Below are 21,434 nucleotides of genomic sequence, written 5' to 3' on the forward strand. Positions count from 1 at the left end.
CCAGGCATTGTAGAAGATCTTAGCATATGGTGGCACACGAAACAAAGATGCTCTTCAAACTGCCCACAGTCTAGTGAGGAGGCAGAGAACATAGAAGGAAAGAATAAATAACTACAAATAACGATCAATGTTTGGAAGGAAATGAAGCAAGATGAACTGACTTTGTTGCTTCTGGGTCATTCGAATCATATTGTGCTATATTTTTCAGGGCCCCTGTGTGGGCTTGGCTCAAATATTTCTAAAATATTCAACGCTAGGGAATGAAGTTTTCCTGATGCAACTCACAAAGCCACAGGAAAGCAATGAAAAATGTTTTTTTTCTCTTGATGTTCACTTCAATTTCCTGAAAAGCCGCTTTTGAGGGTTCTCTTCTTTCAAGAAGCTCAGCTCAGAGGTCCATAGGGATGTGCCTTTGTCCTGCTTGCTGCTGCTGGTAGGGCTAGCAGTCCTGAGACTTCCCCCCACCTGACTTCCCATCACGCCCCCTTCCTCACACCAACATGGCTCATTTACTCATCAGCGGACCCTTTCCTCTCTTACCAAGAAGTGACAAGGATGAGATGGGAAAACCCCACAGATGGTGCTCACTACAAGCAGCCCCACAAATACAAGACCTGACCAAGAATACTGATGCAATTTGTATTTTTCTAGGCAATTGGACATGACATGGTTGGTTTCCTGAAACCATGCTTAGGAAATTAGTTGCCATCTCTTCAAAATACAGGGAAGCTTAGGTGAAACGAATCCACAGAGAAAAAATAAATAAATCAGGTTGACTTAAGGATTAGAGAGCAGTTATAATGGTGAAGGTCATTTCTCCTCGGCTACCGCATGGAATGATCGTATATATTTTTTTAAAAATCAGAAAGCCGTTAGGAACTGCAGACTTGTTTTCAGCAAGTTCCATTGGGCCTCTGTGTTTTATTTGAAAATTTTCCACTTTGGTAAAATGACAGAACTCTGTGTGGCCCATATTGGATACTGAGTCTCCCTATCTGGTTAGCCCCAATTCCTGCACCGAATTTCTGGAACCAGTTACTGGTCAGAGGATGGGCAAAGTTAATAAAGCTCTTCATCTCAGTCCTCTCTCTCACTTTCTTCTGCCTTTCCTAGAAAAGCAATGAGGAAGAAGCCAAAGGAGGACAGACCATCTTAACACTGGCTCTATCTCCTTTGCCAGCTGATAATATTTAAAGTCTAAGAAGAGTTCAAAAATAAATGTTTCTGTGCAGTGCATGACATAACCACTGATGAATATCTGCAGAGGCTGGGACACGTACATAGGTGTCTATGCAGAAGCATAAAGTGCTGCCTGTAAAAGAGGCCAGTCTGCTTTGGGTTGTGCTTGATTTTTAAAGAAAAATTAAATGGAATTTTCTCTCCATTTTTTCTTTCTTCCTCTCCCCATTCCCTACCCATCCGTCCTCTGGTGTAGACCCCTAATCCTTGAAGGGAATCCAGAAGTCCTCTAATCTAGTGCCTCCCACCAGTCCAGGAATCCTTCCTGAAGTCCCCCATGTCTCTTTTCTTGAAAGGACAGTTCAGGCTCCATCTACAGTAGCTTTGTCCCTCTCTTCACCTTCCATTTTTCTTTCATGTTGGACTGTGTTAAAGAATGTTCTCTTTCAAACCCAACCATCTTTCCTCATCTGTCAAATACTAGCAGGTGATGGTAGTGGGTGAAGGTGATGGGTGGGCTGAATTAGTTGTTCTCTGAAGCATTTTCTGGCTCTACCATTTTTCTTTCTATCACTGTAATACTGACAGAGTTTAAGTAGCCAAGGAACTTGGAAACAAATGTTGTGCTCTAACCCCCCTCCTACTTCTTGTTCCACTCTTTTATTTGTAAAACCCCTTTTGACAATACTTTGCTCTACTGTGCTTTGATTTTTTTGTGCTTCACAGCACAATATATGTGTTTTTTACAACTGAACATTTGTGGCAACCCTGTGTTGAGCATCCATTGGTGCCATTTTTCCAGCAGCACTTGCTCACTTTGTGTCTCTGTGTCACATTTTGGTAATGCTTGCAATGTTTCAAACTTTTTCATGACCATTCTATTTGCTGTGGTAACGTGTGATCAGTGATCTTTTTCTTTTTCCCCTGGCCGTGCCACGTGGCATGTGAGATTGTAGTTCCCCAACCAGGGATGGAACTCGTGCCCCTGCAGTGCAAGCACAGAGTCTTAACTACTGGACTGCCAGGGACTTCCCTGTGATCAGTGATCTTTCATGTTATTATTGCAAAAAGATTATGACCTACCGAAGGCTCAGATGACAGCATTGTTTGACGATAAAGTACTTTTTAATTAGGGTATATACATTGTTTTGTAGACATAATGCCATTGCACACTTAACAGGCTACAGTATAGTGTAAACATAACTTTTATATGCACTGGGAAACCAAAAGATTCATGTGATGTGCTTTATTGTGATATTCCTTTGATTGTGGTGGTCTGGAATCGAATCCACGATATCTCCAAGCTATGCCTATACTGCAGAACTCTCTTATCAACCTCCAGTTTTCAGATTCACCCATGCCTTCCATTCCCTCTGTAAAACCAAGGGCTGCCCCAGCTCGCCGGATTCTTAGCCATGCCTTCTCCTTGAGCATTCCAACTCCCATTTGCTCTCTTAAAAAAGTCAGCGGTATGTTTGCTGCTGACTCTGTTGATGCTCGTTGTATGTATGTGTCTATATATGCTGTAGTTGTAACTATAGTTGGGAGACTCAAATATTATGTAAACCAGTAAACATGGGTGTGAAAAAATTATTTTTCTATGAAAAGTAAATTGAACGCTTGGGGGATGACTTGATAAAGTTGAGGCATGGAAAAACAAAACAACAACAACAAAGCCCTGCCACAGAATCTGAGGTAGCTGAGACAACTGCAGAAACAAAATGGGGAAGACATCCAGAAGGATTATATAATCAATTTATTTCAAAAATGTCTTTAAGTTCCAAAACTGAAATGGATGGGCAATACATTTTAGATAAGGGTTTTGTAAGAAAGACAGCATGGGACTCCAGGTAGCCAACACAGATTCTAAGAAAGGCCTTGACTATATCTCAAAATACAGGTGAATGAATGTTTATTTAAATGTTTTAAGTCAAAATAAAATATTTAAGATATAGGTATGTAATTTTTATTATTAAATGCTTTAACTGATCTTTCAATTAATCACATAACTCTTAGTCCCAAACATAAAATTTCTAACAAAATTCCCCATATTTAGGAGTTATATGGTAGTGGAAAGAAAAATGGGCAATATGAAGGTAGAATTCTGTTTTGTCTATTCCATTCCAACAAACACACATTAAATCTCTGTGCCAGGTGGTGAACTAAAAAGTAATCTTTATAACACATTGGTTGGTACCTACTTTATGATGTTTTACCATTATCGTCATTAAGTCTCTACAAGCTACAAAATGAGTCTTAGAATGACCAACCATCCCAGGTCACAGTGATTGGTAGAGGCAGAATTAAAACCCAGAGCATGTGCCATAGAATACTATTGTTTGGCCATATCCCTTAACATTTACTAAATGCTCTAACTTATGCTGTAGCCTTCATGCATAGTCCAAAAGTAAGCCCTAAAATGCTAACTTTCCATTCAGATTCGAGAGCATAGCATTAGGAGATCACGAAAGTGAGGAGATCAACCAAAGCCTTTCCAAAGTCTAGATGAACTGATGATTTTTCTTTCTTTGTGCTAAGACTAGCTCTTGTCCAAAGTTACTGAGATGGAAATTTCTTAGATGACAAGTGATTTCACTACAGCAGGCTACCAGTATGTGCTTCTCCTTAAAGGATACAAGAATACACTTCCTCCAGCAAATTTATTTTTGCATGATGCAATGCAGCCAGTCGCATACCACTGGGCTTGCTCTCTCTGGTATACAGAACCATGAGTGACCCGGTGGGTTTCCGTTTATGGAAAATTCATTAAAAGGAGCCCACACAAAGCTTGAAATAACTACTTGGTTTGGGAGTTCCTTTTGTGATCCCTCGTCATGATCTTTGCCACAGAAAACTATTTGAGGACTCTCCAGAGTTAGCTAAACTTCTGGTCAGTTTGGAAACCATAGTATTTTACAGTTCATCTTAGCCAAGAAAGGAAACATTCAGGATATATATCATGGTGAGTTTCCTAAAGATCTCTTGTAGTATAAACTATAAAGCTTATTTTTTAAAAAAAAAAAACACCTCTTTTCCTATGAAGGTTAGTTTACTTGACTTTCTATAGTCTTATAGTGTAGTAACTTCTCTCCTATTTCCTGCATTCCTTAAATAATTTATTTATTCATTCATTCAGTGAACACTTATTGAAACAATTACTATGCTCTGGAAATATTGCTAAACAATGGGGTTGAATAAGTTAATGTTCCTGTTTGCTAGAACATTCATCCAAAAGCCTAGGCTGATGTAAAATACTCATAAATCACTGCAAAACAATTGGAGGTAAAACAGGCGAAAAAGAGGATCAAGAAAAGGCTCAATAGAGAAACAGGTCAGAAATGAGGAGAAGCTGAAGTTAGACAGTGGTAAGGAGGAGAGGAAGGGATAGGTATGATATATTAGCTGATTGCATGGGGAGGGAGGTACTAGAAATAGCAAATAGAGAACATGCCCATGAATTCTGACTACTAGCTATGTGGTGTTGCCATTAATTACCAACAGCAGGAGGAGGAAACAGTTATGGAGGAAGACAATGAATTTAGTTTTGGATCTTCCAACTGTGAGACTCAAGTGATGATGTCGAGTAGACACTTAACTACGTGTATTGGGTATTCAGGATAGAAACGCAGCTAAAGACACAGATTTCAGGGTTATGAACACGTAAATGGCTCTAGAAACAGAGAATAGGATGGCATTACCCAAGGATATTGTACAGAAGCAAAAAAAGATTAAAATGTTTACCTTTGGAATCTATAGACATTTGCAAGATGGGATGAAAAAGAGGGAAAAAAAAGTAGGGATATCACAGAAAGTTTCAAGAAGAATGCTAAATGGGTAATGTATAAGAATATCTAAAAAGCGTACAGCTTTTAGATCCATTAGATTGATGTGAATTTACAGGAGCACTTTTAGCTGGAAACCTGCATGCCAGGGTTCCAAGCTCAGTTCGACCACCAGCTTAATAACCCTTGGCCATTATCTTACCTCTAAAATGAAAATAATCCTTATTTTATCTATCCCTATACAATTGTTTTAAAATTAGTAAAGGGACACAAATAAACTTGGTAAAGAATAAGATTCCAGACAAGAATGAGTCATTATTACATATGCTAATTACATAGGAGGTGGGAAATGGGGGACATTTTGAATCAGTCTCATTTTTGAAGTTTCTTGTTCAGTAGGGAGTAACGCATCTAAAATATGCCGTAAGTCGATTATCTATCCTATTCTTAATCATCTCCAGAAAAAGCATCTCTGACTTGTTTTTAAAATCAGTTTCAGTATCTTCCCAACTTGTATCACTCGCTTGGTCTAAGTAAAATATTTCCAGGCAGTTCCACAGATTTGCTTAGAGGGCTCAGATAGAAAAGGATTTGTTTCCCTACACCTTAAATGATTAGCATGGTGTCTTATACATAGCACGTATTCAATATATCTATTTTAATTTTATTCAATTCAATAGATATTGAGTACCTACTGTGTGTAATTAGGATTACTGGTGATTCTACAGACACAGATAAATAGCCTCCATGTAAAGGATAAATTTTCAAGGACAAGGACAAAATCTGCAGCTTTCTCATCTGTAAAATGATAGTGATGACAGAATTTGCTTAAAGGAAGATTTTTTTTAAGCATCTTTCATTTCGCTTGGCATTTTGCATGTACTGTTCCATTTGTATTTAGCTTCTATTTGAAAGGTAAGTGTGTAAAAAAGCAGGTAGCTCATTTGAGAGGTTTATCTCCTGCTGCCAGTTCCCCACCTGAGGGTCTACCACTGCTTAATAATTTCCACAATAGCCAGGATTAGGTCTCTCGGTCAGGATGTAGAGCAAATGCATTAAAATCTGTTCATCTACTAGGAACTGATTTGCTGCCAACAGCTTTTGCTAGGTAAACAGGAGAAAGAAAACACAAGCAATTATGATTTATTAGATGAATCACTGGGCCAAATTTTACACTCTTTTGCTTCCCTTGGGGCTGAAGAACTGTCTCCAGGTAAAACAACTTTAAATGAGTTTTTTTCGGTTCCCTTCAAGAAGTTTCCTCTAGTTGTTTGGAGGCTTTTTCAATTAATTAGCAGTACCTTGTTTATGTTTGGAATCAACCAGAATTGTCAGAACAGAGTTGCTTATGAGGCTTGTGCTGCTTCAGAGGAGTTTATAGATAATTAACATTTGATAGACTAACAAATAAATGAGAGAATCTCTAAGACAAAAGAACTTGTAATGCAGGTAAACACTTCAGACTTCCCGAGGGAGATGTGTAGAAATCTCCCACATTTTGGATCTCAGATCTTAATATCTCTTCTCTTGGACTTCTATTAATCACCAGATTTGAGATATAACATCAATTCTGAAAATTTCAACTCAACAACAGGGCTGGTTGCAATTTTCCTTATAATTATGTCCATTCAGGCCCACTTGACAAGCACAAGGGTGATATCACTAGTTCAGTTTTCCAGCTACAGTCCCTGGCATTTTGAGCTCAGAATGGGCAATACGTTTTAGTATGTTGATTTTTTTCTTTTTTTTTGCGGTACGCGGCCCTCTCACTGCCGTGGCCTCTCCTGTTGTGGAGCACAGGCTCCGGACGCACAGGCTCAGCGGCCATGGCTCACGGGCCCAGCCGCTCCACGGCATGTGGGATCTTCCTGGACTGGGGCACGAACCCGTGTCCCCTGCATCGGCAGACGGATTCTCAACCACTGTGCCACCAGGGAAGCCCTAGTATGTTGATATTTTTGAACATCAATTTTTAAATTCCATTTTATATCTACCTTTCCTCAAAGATAATACATTGCTCACATCATCCTATGAGTCAATCTGGTTGCTAATGATCTAGATTGAAGCCCAATCAATATATGGTCAAGGGTAGCTGGTGAGAGAAAGTTAGAAAAAAACAGCCATGGTGGTTATGAAATGGAATAGAAACTAGAAATGGAAATGGAATAAAACAGGATGTGATTTAAACATGTAGACGTTTATCTTGTGCCTACAACATGCAAAACATCACACTGGCAGCCCTGGGTGATATGCTGAATAATAATAACATAGTATATTATAACATCATTACATAATAGGCTCTATACTGAGCCCTTTCTTCACATGCTATTGTCATCCATCCCCTCCAACCTCTGAGGTGATAGTATTAACCCCATTTTATAGATGAAGAAACAGTCTCAGAGAAGTTGAGTGACTTGTCAAAAGTCACAGAGCTAGTACACATCTGAGCTGGGATTCAAATCCAATCTTGTCTGAACCTAAGCCTTTAACAATTGACTATTCCCCCTGGCAACCTGCAGTATTACTAACGAGATAGGCATATAAATGATCACCTATGACACAATGTAAAATTCAGTAAGATCTATATTTTGTCTATCCGTCCATACATCCATCCATGCCATCCCATCCCCTATCTATCTGTCTATCTATCTATCATCACTTATCCCTATGAATAAATTCTTCTCTGTCTTCTGTCCTGGAATGCAGTAGTTCACACAGCCTCTCTGGAAGATGGTCTTGTGAGACTGAGCAGTTAGTTGCACTTTATACTAAGCAGCGGCTTCTCAGTGATGCACCCCCTTGAAGTTGCCTTCCTTTTTTGCTTACTCTTCTTTCACCCGCTCTTGCTTCCCTGGGATTGCACTTTTCTAATAAGGAGCTAAAATATAAAGCGTTTGCCTCATGCTCTATACCCTAATGGGTCTGGACTTAGAATTCAAGTCCAGAAAGGAGGCCAGGACATTTAATTTCAACAGAACAAACAAAGACAAAAACATGGTGACCCCCTCCAGCTGAAGGAGGAGCTGAAAAAAGGATGAAAAGATACATTGCAATCACTTTGACCAAGGATATGACTCTGAGCCGCATCCCAGGACATTCTTAACCCCGGCAGAGAAGAGAACTCTGGTTGAAGGAACCCAGAAGCTTTGCTCTGCCTTATGGGTATTTTTCACTGGACTCAGCAGCTAGATGTAAGCTCCTACAGGACAGAAAATACTTCTCAGCCAGGTCACCTTAGGGAAAATTACTTAACTTCTCTGAACCTCAGTTTCCTGGCCTGTAAAATAGATACCAGTCTCCACATTCGAGGATTTTTGTGAAAATAAAGGTTGTTAGCATTGCCGTCTGTCCAGGACCTAGGATGATATAGAAATTAATACCTGGAACATGGTTGGTTTGCAGTGAAAGAGGGAAAGAGAAAAAAATGTTGGGGGTCATATATAGACAATTAAGTGCTCTAATGTGGAAGTGACTTCTATCATTTACACTCACAAGTCATTGCCAGAACTATTCACACCCCTACCCCCTTCCTCCCCAGAGAAAACTAAGAACTGCCATCTTACCATGTTTCTGAAAGGGAGGAGAATGGAAAATGTTTACAAACGGCACTAACGGCTACATCACTGTGCAGCGACCATCACTCACACTTCCTCGTTGACCTTTATTTTAGCACAATCTAGTTGATTTTTTCCCTTTTACTGGATGTTAGGAGAGACAGGAAGCAGTGTGGGAGCAGAGGGATGTGTCTAACAGCCCATGTAGAGTTCCAGTGCAGTATTTAATGGTCATGCCAACCCACCCATTATCATGCTTATTTCACCTGAACGTTTGACACTTATTCCAAAGAGCAGTATGCAGTTGTCAGGTACTTCCTTGTGAATACAAACTGAAAACTCTGCTCAAAAGGTGTCTAAGGAGATTGCTGGTGACCATAATTATACCGCTTTAGTAAGTCCTGAGGGAATGTCTTGGACCTGGCTTCTAGCTATATGGGATATGAAAATACACACATTAATGGCTTCTGTGCTAGCTGAAGACAAAAAAGGACTTGTTTCAGAATGAAAAAATAGTTTTTAGTTTAAAAGAATAATCTGTGATCCTAAAGCCCAGATCTAGTCTTGCTACTTAAAAGCAGGCGACATTTCAAAAGCTGCTTCCTCTCGTGATCTCATTGATTTAAACAGAATTTCTTATAAATGAAACCAGTTGGGCAGAAGAAACTTTGACAATTGCAACAAAATAGATTTTTTTAAAAAATTTCTTTGGTATACTTTTTGCATAGATAACTAAGTCCATTTGATCTTCGTATGTCTGGAATATTAGCAGGTATATAGTAAAAAATTTTGATTCATTTTTTAATGACAAAGACTTAAAACCAAAGCAGACCTTCCACACATCACCTGGTCCAACACCCCTATTTTAGAGATGAACAAAGTAAGACTCAGAGAAGTGAAGTCACTGACTGGACCTCAGAATCTAAGGCAAAACTGAGAAATAAGATCCCTTGCTTCTTGTCTGCTGTTGTAGAGCTCTTACTGTCATTACACCCCACAAATGAATTCCTAAATTACTTTTGTTGGTGTTGGTGTTGGTGGTGATGCCAACTGATGGTGGAGGGGGGCTTTCTAAAGAATAAGGTCTTGATATCCATATTTTCTAAGAATAAGATAGTTTTTTTGAACAAGAAAGTACCATTACCTGGCAAGGGAGGTTTGGGGATCAAAGACCAGAGAAGAAAACTGAATTTACTGAAGGTGGTCACAAAGCTTAGATGAATTACTGTCTTGTTTTAAATCTAAATTCATCTTGACACAGATTTTCCTACTTTAAAGTTGATTATTTAAGAGGCTCTTACAGAAAATGCTTCCAAGTTGCAGACTAAATTGTAGTGAAAATCCTAAGGCTCCTCTTTTTAGTTTTAAAGAAGATGCTTCAAGGAAATTAAACAATGTTTTCACAGTATTAAAACTATAATACTAAAGAGATTGATTTTCTTAAAATCCCAATAAGAAAGTAATAAATCAGGGCTTTTTGGAGCACACTACTTTTTTAGAAGTATGACCTTCAGAAATGACCTTTCATTTCCTCCTGCATCCTCTATCCATTTATGGTGTGGCTGATTCAGGTGCTTCTGAGAAATTAGGGTGAAAAAAAAAAACCTACCCAAGCACCTGGAAAGTTATGTCACCTTGTAGTTGAGAGAAACCATTTTACTGTGTCTGCAGACTGTTCTGGCCTTTGGAACATTCATTTAGCAAGGCCAGGTAAATGTGAGAGGGAGTGGGTACCACACAGCTTCTTACCTAATGTGTTGTAACACTATTCTTATCCCTACAACTGTCTAAAAGAATTCTTTTTTTAGACTTTCTATGCTAGCTACCCCAAAATAAATATTCTGTGGTAGTGAGTTCCAAAAACTAATTACATGTCACATAAAAATACCGTGTGTATTTCAAGTTGGCTATACCTCACTCTTTCTTCTTGCATAGATAGTTTACAGATGTCGCTAGGATTTCTGATTGACTAGTTCCTGCTCTTGTGGGTTGCTAAGTTTTATTTTGATTTTTGTTTTCTTTTCTAAACATGGCTGCTATTACTGTTCATATTTGCATTTTGTTTACCTGACTGTCAATATCAGAAATGTACTCTGGAGCTGCTTCCTCCTTTCCTCTCTTGCCCTGTGAAATATCCTTCCCTATGGCTTAAAAACAAACAAACAGAAAAAACACACAAACAAAAAACCCATTCTATGCTCGTGACCCAGATTTTCTTATCTCAAGTCCAGGCTTCCCCTGTGCTCTGAACTTTTTTGAATCCAAATGCCTATTTGACATCTCCATTGGGATATTTTACGAATGTATCAAATTGATCAAACCAAGAATGAACACTTGATGGGAAGGTCAAAAAGGGGATTCAGCTGAGGTTAGGTAGCACCTGCAAGGGTATACATATAAATCTGGTTCATTTTTGTTGCTCTCTTAAGAATGGACCTCCACGACAGTATTGGTATGTATCTTCATAGTAGAAATGGACAAAAGAATATTTAAAATACTGGTCAGGTGGGTAGGGTGTTATATTTATATTTTGAAAGAGATCAAAGCTAACATTAAAATGTTAGATCTCCGACAGTAAGCTACATTCTGTTGGGATCTCCATGGAAATTGCTGGTAGGTTATACACACACCCCAGCAAATCTCACCGTAGCTCCTTTGACTCAGCAAACACACATTTAGCATCAGGCACTGTGCAGACCTGGGGGCTATAAATATGAATCAGATGAAAATTTACGTTTGCAAAGGGCTCATATTTTGTTTACCACAGGTGTAGTACTATCCCCTAGAAGTTCTGGAAATTCGTGGGTGATTTCTGTTGTCACAGTTTCTATGTGCTGCTAAATGTCCCCAATGATCAAGAATAATCCCATGTCCCACATACTTTCAAATGTCCTATTGACTGATATAAGTGATCTAAGTTAAAAAAAAAAAACAAAAACCCATTTATCATTATATGAGCCTGGATTTGAACTCCATTTTATATATTTATATACACACACACACATATATATACACATATGTAAAATATATAAATATATATACACAAACACATATACATATGTATATACATATAAAGTGGTTTTCGCATGATTTTTTATACATATTGAATTTTCTAGGAATTTAACAACATAAAATTTGATAGAGGGCTGTACTTTGTTTTGTTTAAAACTTTAGCGAGATTTGTTCTCCATTCAAAAAATCACAGCACCAAAGCCAGGACTGATCATGGTTTTGAACCCCAATGTGACACATGTGCTCCCGTCTTTGTTCCTCCTAGTCTGTTCATGGCAATTCTATGTAAAGATGCTAATATAACATTACTTCACTAAGTCTTCTAGTGAAGCTTATTTTATTATAAATTACTTTCTTTTTATTTCTCCTTTATAGTATAATTATGCCAGTATATTGATTTTTTAGAATTCTGTATGTAGGTAAAATATAGGCGCTCTAAATTTCATTTCAGGAGAGCAAGGGAGTTGTTACAAAGGGTTTGTTTTTTTCTTTGCGGTACGCGGGCCTCTCACTGCTGTGGCCTCTCCCGTTGCGGAGCACAGGCTCCGGACTCGCAGGCTCAGTGGCCATGGCTCACGAGCCCAGCCGCTCCGCGGCATGTGGGATCCTCCCGGACCGGGGCACGAACCCGTGTCCCCTGCATCGGCAGGCGGACTCTCAACCACTGTGCCACCAGGGAAGCCCACAAAGGGTTTCTTTAATAAGTGCATGGAAAAAGTCTGATCTGATGGAGAGCTACTGCTCTACAGGGTAAGACACTCAAATACACAGATAATGTTGGCATCTCTGCTCCATGGTAACAACATCAGGGGTAGCCAAGCATCATTAGGTAAGGCGTTGTATAATGCAAACATAATTTTTTACAAAATTACTCTTTCTCTGAAATATACTTTCCAGTCCTCTTTTTGGGGGCCACAAAGGAGAAACTCAGGCTAAAGGAAATACTGCTGGTCAACGAGATGCAAAAGGAAATAATGCTTTTCACAGAAAGCTTTCACAAAAAGGGAACATGCAGGCAGGGGGGCTGAGAGTTGCTTAGAGCAAAACCCAGCTGGCAAGTTAGTGGATAGTAGAGCAAGAATATTTGAGTGTGTGCTTAGCGCCCCTTTGATAGACACCGCCATAGCTCTCCTTCTAGAACTAAGTGGATAAAACATCTGGCACAGAAAGCCTTCTTCCCTGACCAGTGGAATTTGACAACTGTGGTTTTAACCTAAGAAGTAAAATTAAAGACCAGATTGAAATTAGGAATTGTGCTGACGGTTCATGGGTGATCGAGGCCAGAAAGGTTGCTAGGGACAGAGGTTCAGGACTGTTGTGGACTGAGTATATGTTAGATTATCCCCAAAACTTCAGAGTTATCATTCTCTTAAACAAACAAACAAAAAGGCTAGACAGATATACTCAACCACTGGAGGAAGGGAAGGAAACCAAAACAAACAACAGCAAAAGGAGGACGGACACATCAGGCAGTTGTCCAGAGAAAAAACATTTACTACCCCCCAGTGCTTCACCCCGCCCCCCAACCCCAAGCCCTAGTGTCTCACATTAATTCAGAGCTTAGCTTTGAGAAGGCCAGTGGATGGTTCTAGAGCTCCATGTTGGGACGTTTCAGCCACCAGTTAAAATCTAGCCCTAGACCAGGACGTTCCTGGTCTAGGGAGGCTCCTTGAGCAACCATGAAAGAAATGACTTGGTGATGTGACCACCTCATCTCGCAGAGTAGGTCTCTAATTAGCTACATCAGTGAGCATTCCAGAAAGCCCATGACTATGGCATTAGTCCTAATGACCACACCCCCTCAGTGCTTGCTTACAGGCATATCCTCCGCTCTCACAAAAAGAATCTAGAATTGGGGGCTTCCCTGGTGGCGCAGTGGTTGAGAGTCCGCCTGCCGATGCAGGCGACACGGGTTCGTGCCCCGGTCCGGGAAGATCCCACATGCCACGGAGCTGCTGGGCCCGTGAGCCATGGCCGCTGAGCCTGCGCGTCCGGAGCCTGTGCTCCGCAGCGGGAGAGGCCACAACAGTGAAAGGCCCGTGTACCGAAAAAAAAAAAAGAATCTAGAATTGTACTTTGCCTCACGATTTTACCTTCTTCCACTTCTTAGATTCAGGATGCCTTGATTTTATCTCCAACAGTGAAACATTCTATTGCTCCTTCAAGGTTATAGTTGGTGGCCATCTCTCCCTCCCATGAGCTTCGTCAGCACTTTGTGTACGTAACTCACTTGGGTCTAGAGCGCCCTACAGTTATCTGTGGGCATAAGGCTAGAAGCTAGTGTTAATATGGAACAGGAACTTTATGGGGTTATCTTGCATGTGTGCATATTATTATCTCTATTTTATAGAAAACTAAAACTCAAGAGACATCTAAATTGCCACACGATCTTTCATCAAGTAAGCAGTGGTCCTGGTATTTGAATTTTGATCCAAAATAACCAAGTTCGTAACCACTGCACAGCAACTTTCTTTATGAGGTCCTGGAAGGCAGGATCTTTTATGTTCCCAAGTCACCTAGTGCTTCTCCTTTTGTTATTCTTCTTATGCATCCAATATCTGCTTTTCCCATTAGGCTGTGTGGTCCATGAGGACAGAAATCGTGTCCATGTTTTCCATTCTGTCCCTAGTGCCTAGTGGCACGCCTGGTACAAAGGACTAAATAGCTGTAATGCTTCCAGTTCTTAGAACTACATCTTGGTGTTTACAGAAGGGCATTTGGACTCTTCATGTGTAAGTACAAAGTATCTTTTTTCAATTATTTATAAAATAAAGTCAATCTCAGAAACTACAGAAAGGGAAAAGGAAATCATTCCTATTTAAAGTATTTACTGTGTTCAAGACAATAAAAGGTTTCTCTTTTGATAATGCTGTATCATTGACCATTAGTAGCTGTATTATCTAAATATATATCTTCAACCATATACAGACCAGATATCAAAACATTTGTCTACTTATTATTTTGAAACACTTATTATTAAGTATATATATTATTTAATGGAAATTCTAAAATTTAAGTTACTGATAATATGTTTATTATGAATTAAATCTTTGAGAGCATATAAAAAGCTAGGAAGAATAAAAGGGTACCCATTTTAATAGCAGAATTATTTATACTAGCCAAAAACTAGAATGATTAAGTCAATTGTGGTGTAGCCACGCAATGGAATACTACACAGCAGTGAAAACGGATGCGCTTTTGTACATCCAACACTGGAGACGATCTCACAGTAGAACCTTAACTGAAAGCAAACAGATACAAAAAAGTACATAAAGTTCATTTATATAAAGTTCAAATATAAGCAAAACTCATCTCTGGCATTAGAAGTCAGAATATTGATTCCTCTAGCCACAGCCATAGTGGTGACAGGGAGAAAGCCCAGGAAGCTTCTAGGGTGCTGGTAATGTGGTGTTCTTTGATCTGGGTGCTGGCTCACAAGTGTTCACTTTGAGAAATTCAGACACTTAAGATTTGTGCAATTCTCTATGTGTGTCCTGTTTTAATAAAGCTTCACTTTTTAAAAAGTTCTCCATACTATCCATATTGGTGGAGTTATTTTATATAATATACATATATACATACACACATACACATATAGGTATTATCTGTAGTGGTACATAAGATTAGCATACTTAAGTGTGGACTCCTGTTAATCTACCTTTTCTTTAGTGACTTTGCTATTTATTTACTTATTTATGGTTGTGTGTCCCAGGAAGCAATTGGAAGACTTCCTAGCCTTCCATTCACTCTTTGTGGGTTGGACATTGATATTCATGCAGTTACTGCAACAACTTCCAAAACACATATGTGGCTTAAATATGGATTTTCCTATCCTTTCATGAATGTCTGATTCATGTCTCACTGCATTCCACACTCTAGTGACATAAAGGAAATAAGCCATTGGTCATAGAATAATCTACATACAAATCTTATTAATTTGATTGGTCAAAATCCAAATTAAAAACAAAAAAAGAAGCTAAAAGTTACAGAGATTCCTTCTTTTCCAAATTGTATGTGTAAAATAACTTTTAGCTCTATTTAGTGCTGAACTTCAATTATTTACTATATTTTAGAGACTAATTAACATTATCTCACATTACATTGAAATTGAGAACTGAAATATCCCATTTTGATAATAAATAGTTAGTAAAATGTTAAACTGCTCAGTAAAGAATGTGTGTGCATGTGTGATCTTTTCTCTGGTGCCACTTATTCAAAATTTCCTATAGCATTTGCTTAAGTGGGGAATGAGCCTAATGATGTATCATATATTCACTGCATCCAAACTTTATTCTAATTGCGATAGTTTTAAGAAAATTGACATCTCCCAACTTATCTTGATTCTAAGAGACCACTTTATTGCTAATGATAATAATAATGATGATGATGCCCAAGTTAACTAAGCAAAGATGGTATGAACCATCTGAGATGAAGAGAGACAATAAATAGAATGGATAAAAAATCATTCAAATAAAAACGGTCCAGAGCTCGTCTCTTCTCCATAAACCCAGCAGGAACTTCCCAGTGTAAAGGGACACCCTAGGAGAAGCACAAGCAGCTTGAAAGAGGTCTCCTGTTCCAACCTGACCCCAAATCTCTCCTGGGAGAGGAAGCAAGTCGAGCTTTTTCCCCATCAATCCTCGGGGAGGTCGAGAGACCGGGAGGCGAGAAGCCTCCCCAGGCGCCCGGGACACCGGTGCCCGCGTCCCCGGACCAGGGACTTACCACGAGCGCGCAGCACAGCAACTTGTTCATTGTGGTCCCCGGGAAACCTCAGGCGCTCAGAGGCGGCGGCTGCGGGGTGAGCGCTCCGGTGCGTCTCTGCAGCCCGTGCACTCATCAAGTTATATATAGTGTCCCGGCAACAGGAAGTATCGGCTTCGCTTTGATCATTCGTTCCCTATCTGGACCAAAGTTTGCACCTTTCTTTTTTAGGAACCTTGGGCGGGAGTGGGGCTGGGGTCCGGGATTAACGCTTTCAGAGCCAGGGCGGAAAGAAACGGCACGGTGGGGGGTGGGGGGGCGGTGGGCGGTACTGGGACGGGGATGTCTGGCCCCTGGGAGGCGGAAAAAAAAAAAAAAAAAAAAAAAGCCACCGGGCTGCGGAACAAGGCGGCTGCTGTCTACGCGCGGCTCTGAGGTTTCCTGACCCCTTCCCGCCAGCGGCCGGCCTCCTGGCAGCCGCGGCCGGCGGTGGGAGGGCTGGGCGCACGCTGGGTAGCTGCTGTGCTGGGCTTCTCCACCCCGAGCGTCAGATTCAGCCAAGATCCGGGCGCAGCCTGCAGTGCGTCCCAGACACCGTATTCCACTCTTGTCTGATCCCCTTCTCAGCGGTTTCTGAGCCCTCCAATAACAAGCCTTCTTATTCACGCACCGCACTGTCTCAGAGCACTGCTTTGGGAGTTTGCAGTCATTAATCTCCAAGGTTGCATAGACATGTAGAAGAAACTCCTCTAACTTGTCTGGTCCTAAAGCCCATGCTTTTTCCTCTTCACCGTTTGTCGCCTGGGGAAGTTAGAGCCAGAGATAATCAGCCCAGGAAAACTTCCTGCCTAGGGCAGGAAACACCTTGCAAGCTGTGGGATACGTTCGCAGCTGTTTTCTTCATCAACACCATCATCATCAAAGGGTCATTGGTACCTTCTTGTCCTACCTACTGAACTTCTGGAGTTGCCTCTTCGAGGTCTTTCCACCGCCCCCAAGCTGTTGGCGGAAGTCTGGTGCTTTTCCTGAAGTGTTCTTGTCTCCCCCATCCACTCCCACCAGCAGCTTATCTGAAAGTTGGACCTGATGACGTCTAAAGTGTAGACCCATTTTGAGGGCTTGCAGTTTACTGATTTGCTCTCAGGTTGCTACCAGAACTCTTTGCTTGCGGATGCTGAAAAACCATTGCAGAGCCAGTCTCCCCAGCAGGGCCAAGTGTTCAGTTCTGTCTCCTGAGAAGGTCAGTTTCTGCTTTTCACCAGAGTTCGAGGAGAGGAAGGTGAAGAGAATCAGAAGAGTGGCCCCAGGGGCAAGTGTTACCAGCAGGGGTCAGAGTATCTGCCCTTTCAAACCCACATCTTTCCACCAGGAGGTCCAAGTGGATCCATACACAAGAGTGGAAAATATTTAGAGGGAAAGAATTCAGCTCTTCTGCTCTGACTGTGAATTCCAGAAGACAGAAGGTCCTCTTCAGCTTTCTCTCTCCAGAGCATGGTGGTTTCTTAAGTGAACTAGTGAAAGAATGAAGTGAAAGAATGAAGGTCAGGGAGTGGGGACAAAGTGGTATGACTCTAGACCTGCCCCTCAGCTTTTTTTTTTTTTTAAAGATAGATTTTATTCATTTTCTAAAATTTTATTTATTTTTATTTTTGGTTGCGTTGGGTCTTTGTTGCTGCACAGGGACTTTCTCTAGTTGCGGCGAACGGGGGCTACTCTTCATTGCGGTGCGCAGGCTTCTCATTGCGGTGGCTTCTCTTGTGGAGCACGGGCTCTAGGCGTGTGGGCTCAGCAGTTGTGACTTGCAGACTCTAGAGCGCAGGCTCGGTAGTTGTGACGCACAGGCTTAGTTGCTCCAAGGCATCTGGGATCTTCCCGGACCAGGCCTCGAACCTGTGTCCCCTGCATTGGCAGGCAGAGTCTTAACCAGTGTGCCACCAGGGAAGCCCTGCCCCTCAGCTTTTGAACTTCAGTTTGACACCTACAATCTGAGCTACTAGCACCTAGACTGACCATGGGACTCAAGTAAATTTGAGTGTTAGTAGTTAAGCGCTATATAAATGGCAGTATTACTGTCTTTCTCAGGATAATGTTTGTCTGGGATACTGTCTGAAGGCATTTTCCTTGAACTGTCATATAACGTTAATGTGCAGGAGTCAAGCCTTGGGGAAAACTGATCAAGGATTGAATCCCGCAGTGTTAACCCTGGGAAAGTTTTATGACTGCCTAAGCCTCAGTTTGCTCATCTGTAAGATAAAAATAGTACTGCTATTACAGAAATGTGGGAAGGAGCAAATGAAAGCATCTTAAAAAGTATTCCATAAATGAGATTAATCACTAATTGTGAGCGCTAAATAAAGGAATGCATGTGAGATAACTCAGCACGGTGCCTGGGCCATAGGAAATATTTACTAAATTACAGCGTTGATTATTCTCGGGGAGTAAGTAAGATACCAGGCTTTACAGCCAGACTGACTCCTATACTTGAACCCCAGACCTACTACATCCTGCTTCTATGACCCCGGGCAAGTTTTAACTAACTCATTTGTGTTTCTGTTTGGTGTCTTAATCAGTATAGTGAGGATAAAAATCATAGCGCCCCCCGAGGATTCTGAGGGTTATTGTGAGGATTAAATTGGATAAAACATGTAAATCAGTCAACATAGCGTTTAGCACGTAGTAAGTGCTCACTAACTCTAGCTATGGTTATCATTCTTATCCGAGGTGCTCGTAGAGACATTTATAGAAGTACAAGGTAAGTCGGGACTACGAGCTCTTGAGGGCAGGAATCATATGTTTTCCTATGATATTCCTTGAAGCTTTTAGCTCAGCGTCTGGCCTCCCTGTAACTATTTGATAAATAATAGTAATAGTGGTGGTGGTGGTGTGTGTATGTGTGTGTGTGTGTGTGTGTGTGTGAGAGAGAGAGAGAGAGAGTGGGAGGGAGTGTAATTCACTGTCATCTTGAGAAAAGCCGGGGCACCATTTGTCTAGAGTCACAAAATAGTCTGTGTATTGACTGTGCATGTCGGGGCCTGACCGTGGGCTGTTTATTAATCACCCACTGCCAGGAAACAGACACTCTGAGTTATCCGTCACGTCGTTTGTTATATTCTTGGAGCAATCTGGCCAGTCCCCCTGGCTCTTCCCATGTGACCCACTACAGTGAGTAGCAGGCCCTGAACACTCAGAAGCTGGAGTTCACCTTAAGCCTGGATTGGAAGGGACCCGGGCATTCGGGACTGAATCCAAGTGGAAATGTCTGAACATTCACTTGGCAGACAGACTACACCCATCTTCCTGTGACAGATCCTTCACTGGCAGGGGCCATTGAACAGAGTGGCCCGTAAATTTAACCTTCTGTTTCTGGGCACCAGAGACGTGTGATGTTGACTTTCTAGGTCATCTAATCAGATGACCCTCATCTTCTCTTCCTTGAACTCTTGAGTTTGACCCCATGTTGAACACATTTTCACTGCACATGTTTCTGATGGCCCTTGCTTCGATTTCAGCCATTTGTATGGCTTAAAGAAATCGTGCCTGAATATTGGGAAGCCCAGGAGGAAAACACTCCCACTCTTCAGCACAGCAGCAAAGCACCTGATACAGGAGGCCATTTATAATCATCATTATAACAGAAATGCCTGAAACGCAGGACAGGGATTGATTTAGGTCCTTTGGGAGACCAGGCACACAGTGGGCTCTGAAGTGACTGATTGAATGTCTAGAACATATTACACCTGAGCTCCCACACCTGAAAACTAGAAATACAAGTTCTGAGGTTACGTAGAGGAAAGATTATTAACTAGAAGAACAAGAACATATTCCTTGTTATTTAATTGTTAGTAAATCTTTTTCTGATCTTGTAGGAGAAGGAACAGAAAGAAAAGAGGAGAAATATGCAGTTAGCCTATTGATTTTCTTTTATTAATGTTTGCCCGTTTCTTCATTAGCAAACACAATTTTAACTATTAATATTCTACACAAAGCTATTTGACTTTCAAGGTGTTATAGACTCTGTACAAAAATGGACATGTACTTGCTTTAAAAATAACGTGCAGAAACGCAAGCACTTTCTGCTTGAGTAAGTCACCCATTGTTTAAGGATCTGGAAGTGTTGCCAGGGGTCAGTAAGGGCTAGTTATGGTTTCCCACTCAAGCGTAGTGTGACTTCAACATTGTCAGTCATTCGTTAAAATAACGCTTTCGTTGAAAGCTGGTATTAATCAAACAATCACACAAATATAAATACATGGAAAGAAATAAGTTACAGTTGGAGCAACTGAGCCAGTATGATTTTAAGCCACATCTCGTGTATATTAACCAGTAGTGAGAAGATAGCCCTTGGGCAGGAAGGACAGGGTGTCAGCAGACCTCGAGGTGAGAGGAAGAGAGTTGTAATTTCCAGCAACTAGGAGAAGCCCAGTAAGGCTGGTACACGGAGAGTAAGGTGCTGCCTGGGCTGGAAGAGGCTGCAGAGACGAGTGGACAGTGGTGAGGCTGCAAAGTGTAATTGATTCTAGTCTTTCTCCAAAAAACCATAGCAAGCGCTGGAGGGTTTAAGCACAGGAGTGACATGATCATTATAGCTTCTGTGGGATAGAAATTCTCTGACCTTCATCCTGTCAGCCTCAGGGTCATAGGTCCAAACGTAGTCATACAAGAGAAAGCCCTCTTAAACTAAAAATCACAGCATAAATCGAAAAGTATTTTTATTAGCTTAACTAAGTTTAAGCTTTTTTAAATGCCTGCATATGGTAAAAATTCAAATAGTATTAACACATATACAGTGGAGGGTAAATTTCCATTTCGCTTCAGACCTCCACTGCCCATTTACAGAAGCTTCTACTATTAATGATCTTTGTATGATTGTTCAGATCATATACAAATACATGTTTATGGATAGATATCCTGTTGTTTCGTGCAGAAAGGAGCATCCACTACAGTGTTCCAAAGGTTGCTTCTCCCCTTGACCCTGTTTCTGTTCCATACCAGCACTGTGTCTGAGGGCTTCAAAAGAGTGAACTTAATACATGATGGAACTGGTTACACAGGTTATAGAATCGCTGAGAAGTCAAACAGAGGATGATGAGGCAACCAAGACGTGAGCAACAGCGTGAAGCTATTACCTCCCTACCGTGGTGGGTCAAAGGGAAGAGTTGGGGGCTTGTCTCACCAGAAGGAAGCCGGAGCCGCAGTGGCTCTG

The 21,434-nt window shown here is 41.0% G+C and overlaps 1 protein-coding gene across 1 annotated transcript in view; it reads right to left on the reverse strand.

The window, feature by feature from the left end:
- Positions 1-16,479, reverse strand: part of TNFRSF11B (TNF receptor superfamily member 11b) — a 28,941-nt gene extending 12,462 nt beyond the window's left edge. Inside the window, exon 1 of the mRNA XM_065895524.1 lies at positions 16,253-16,479. Within this exon, the coding sequence (XP_065751596.1) occupies positions 16,253-16,282 (30 nt within the window). The 5' untranslated portion in view covers positions 16,283-16,479. The remainder of the gene's footprint in view (positions 1-16,252) is intronic.
- Between the last annotated feature and the right edge of the window lie 4,955 nt (positions 16,480-21,434).

The sequence above is a fragment of the Phocoena phocoena genome, chromosome 17, assembly GCF_963924675.1.
Source record: "Phocoena phocoena chromosome 17, mPhoPho1.1, whole genome shotgun sequence".
Lineage (NCBI taxonomy): Eukaryota > Metazoa > Chordata > Mammalia > Artiodactyla > Phocoenidae > Phocoena > Phocoena phocoena.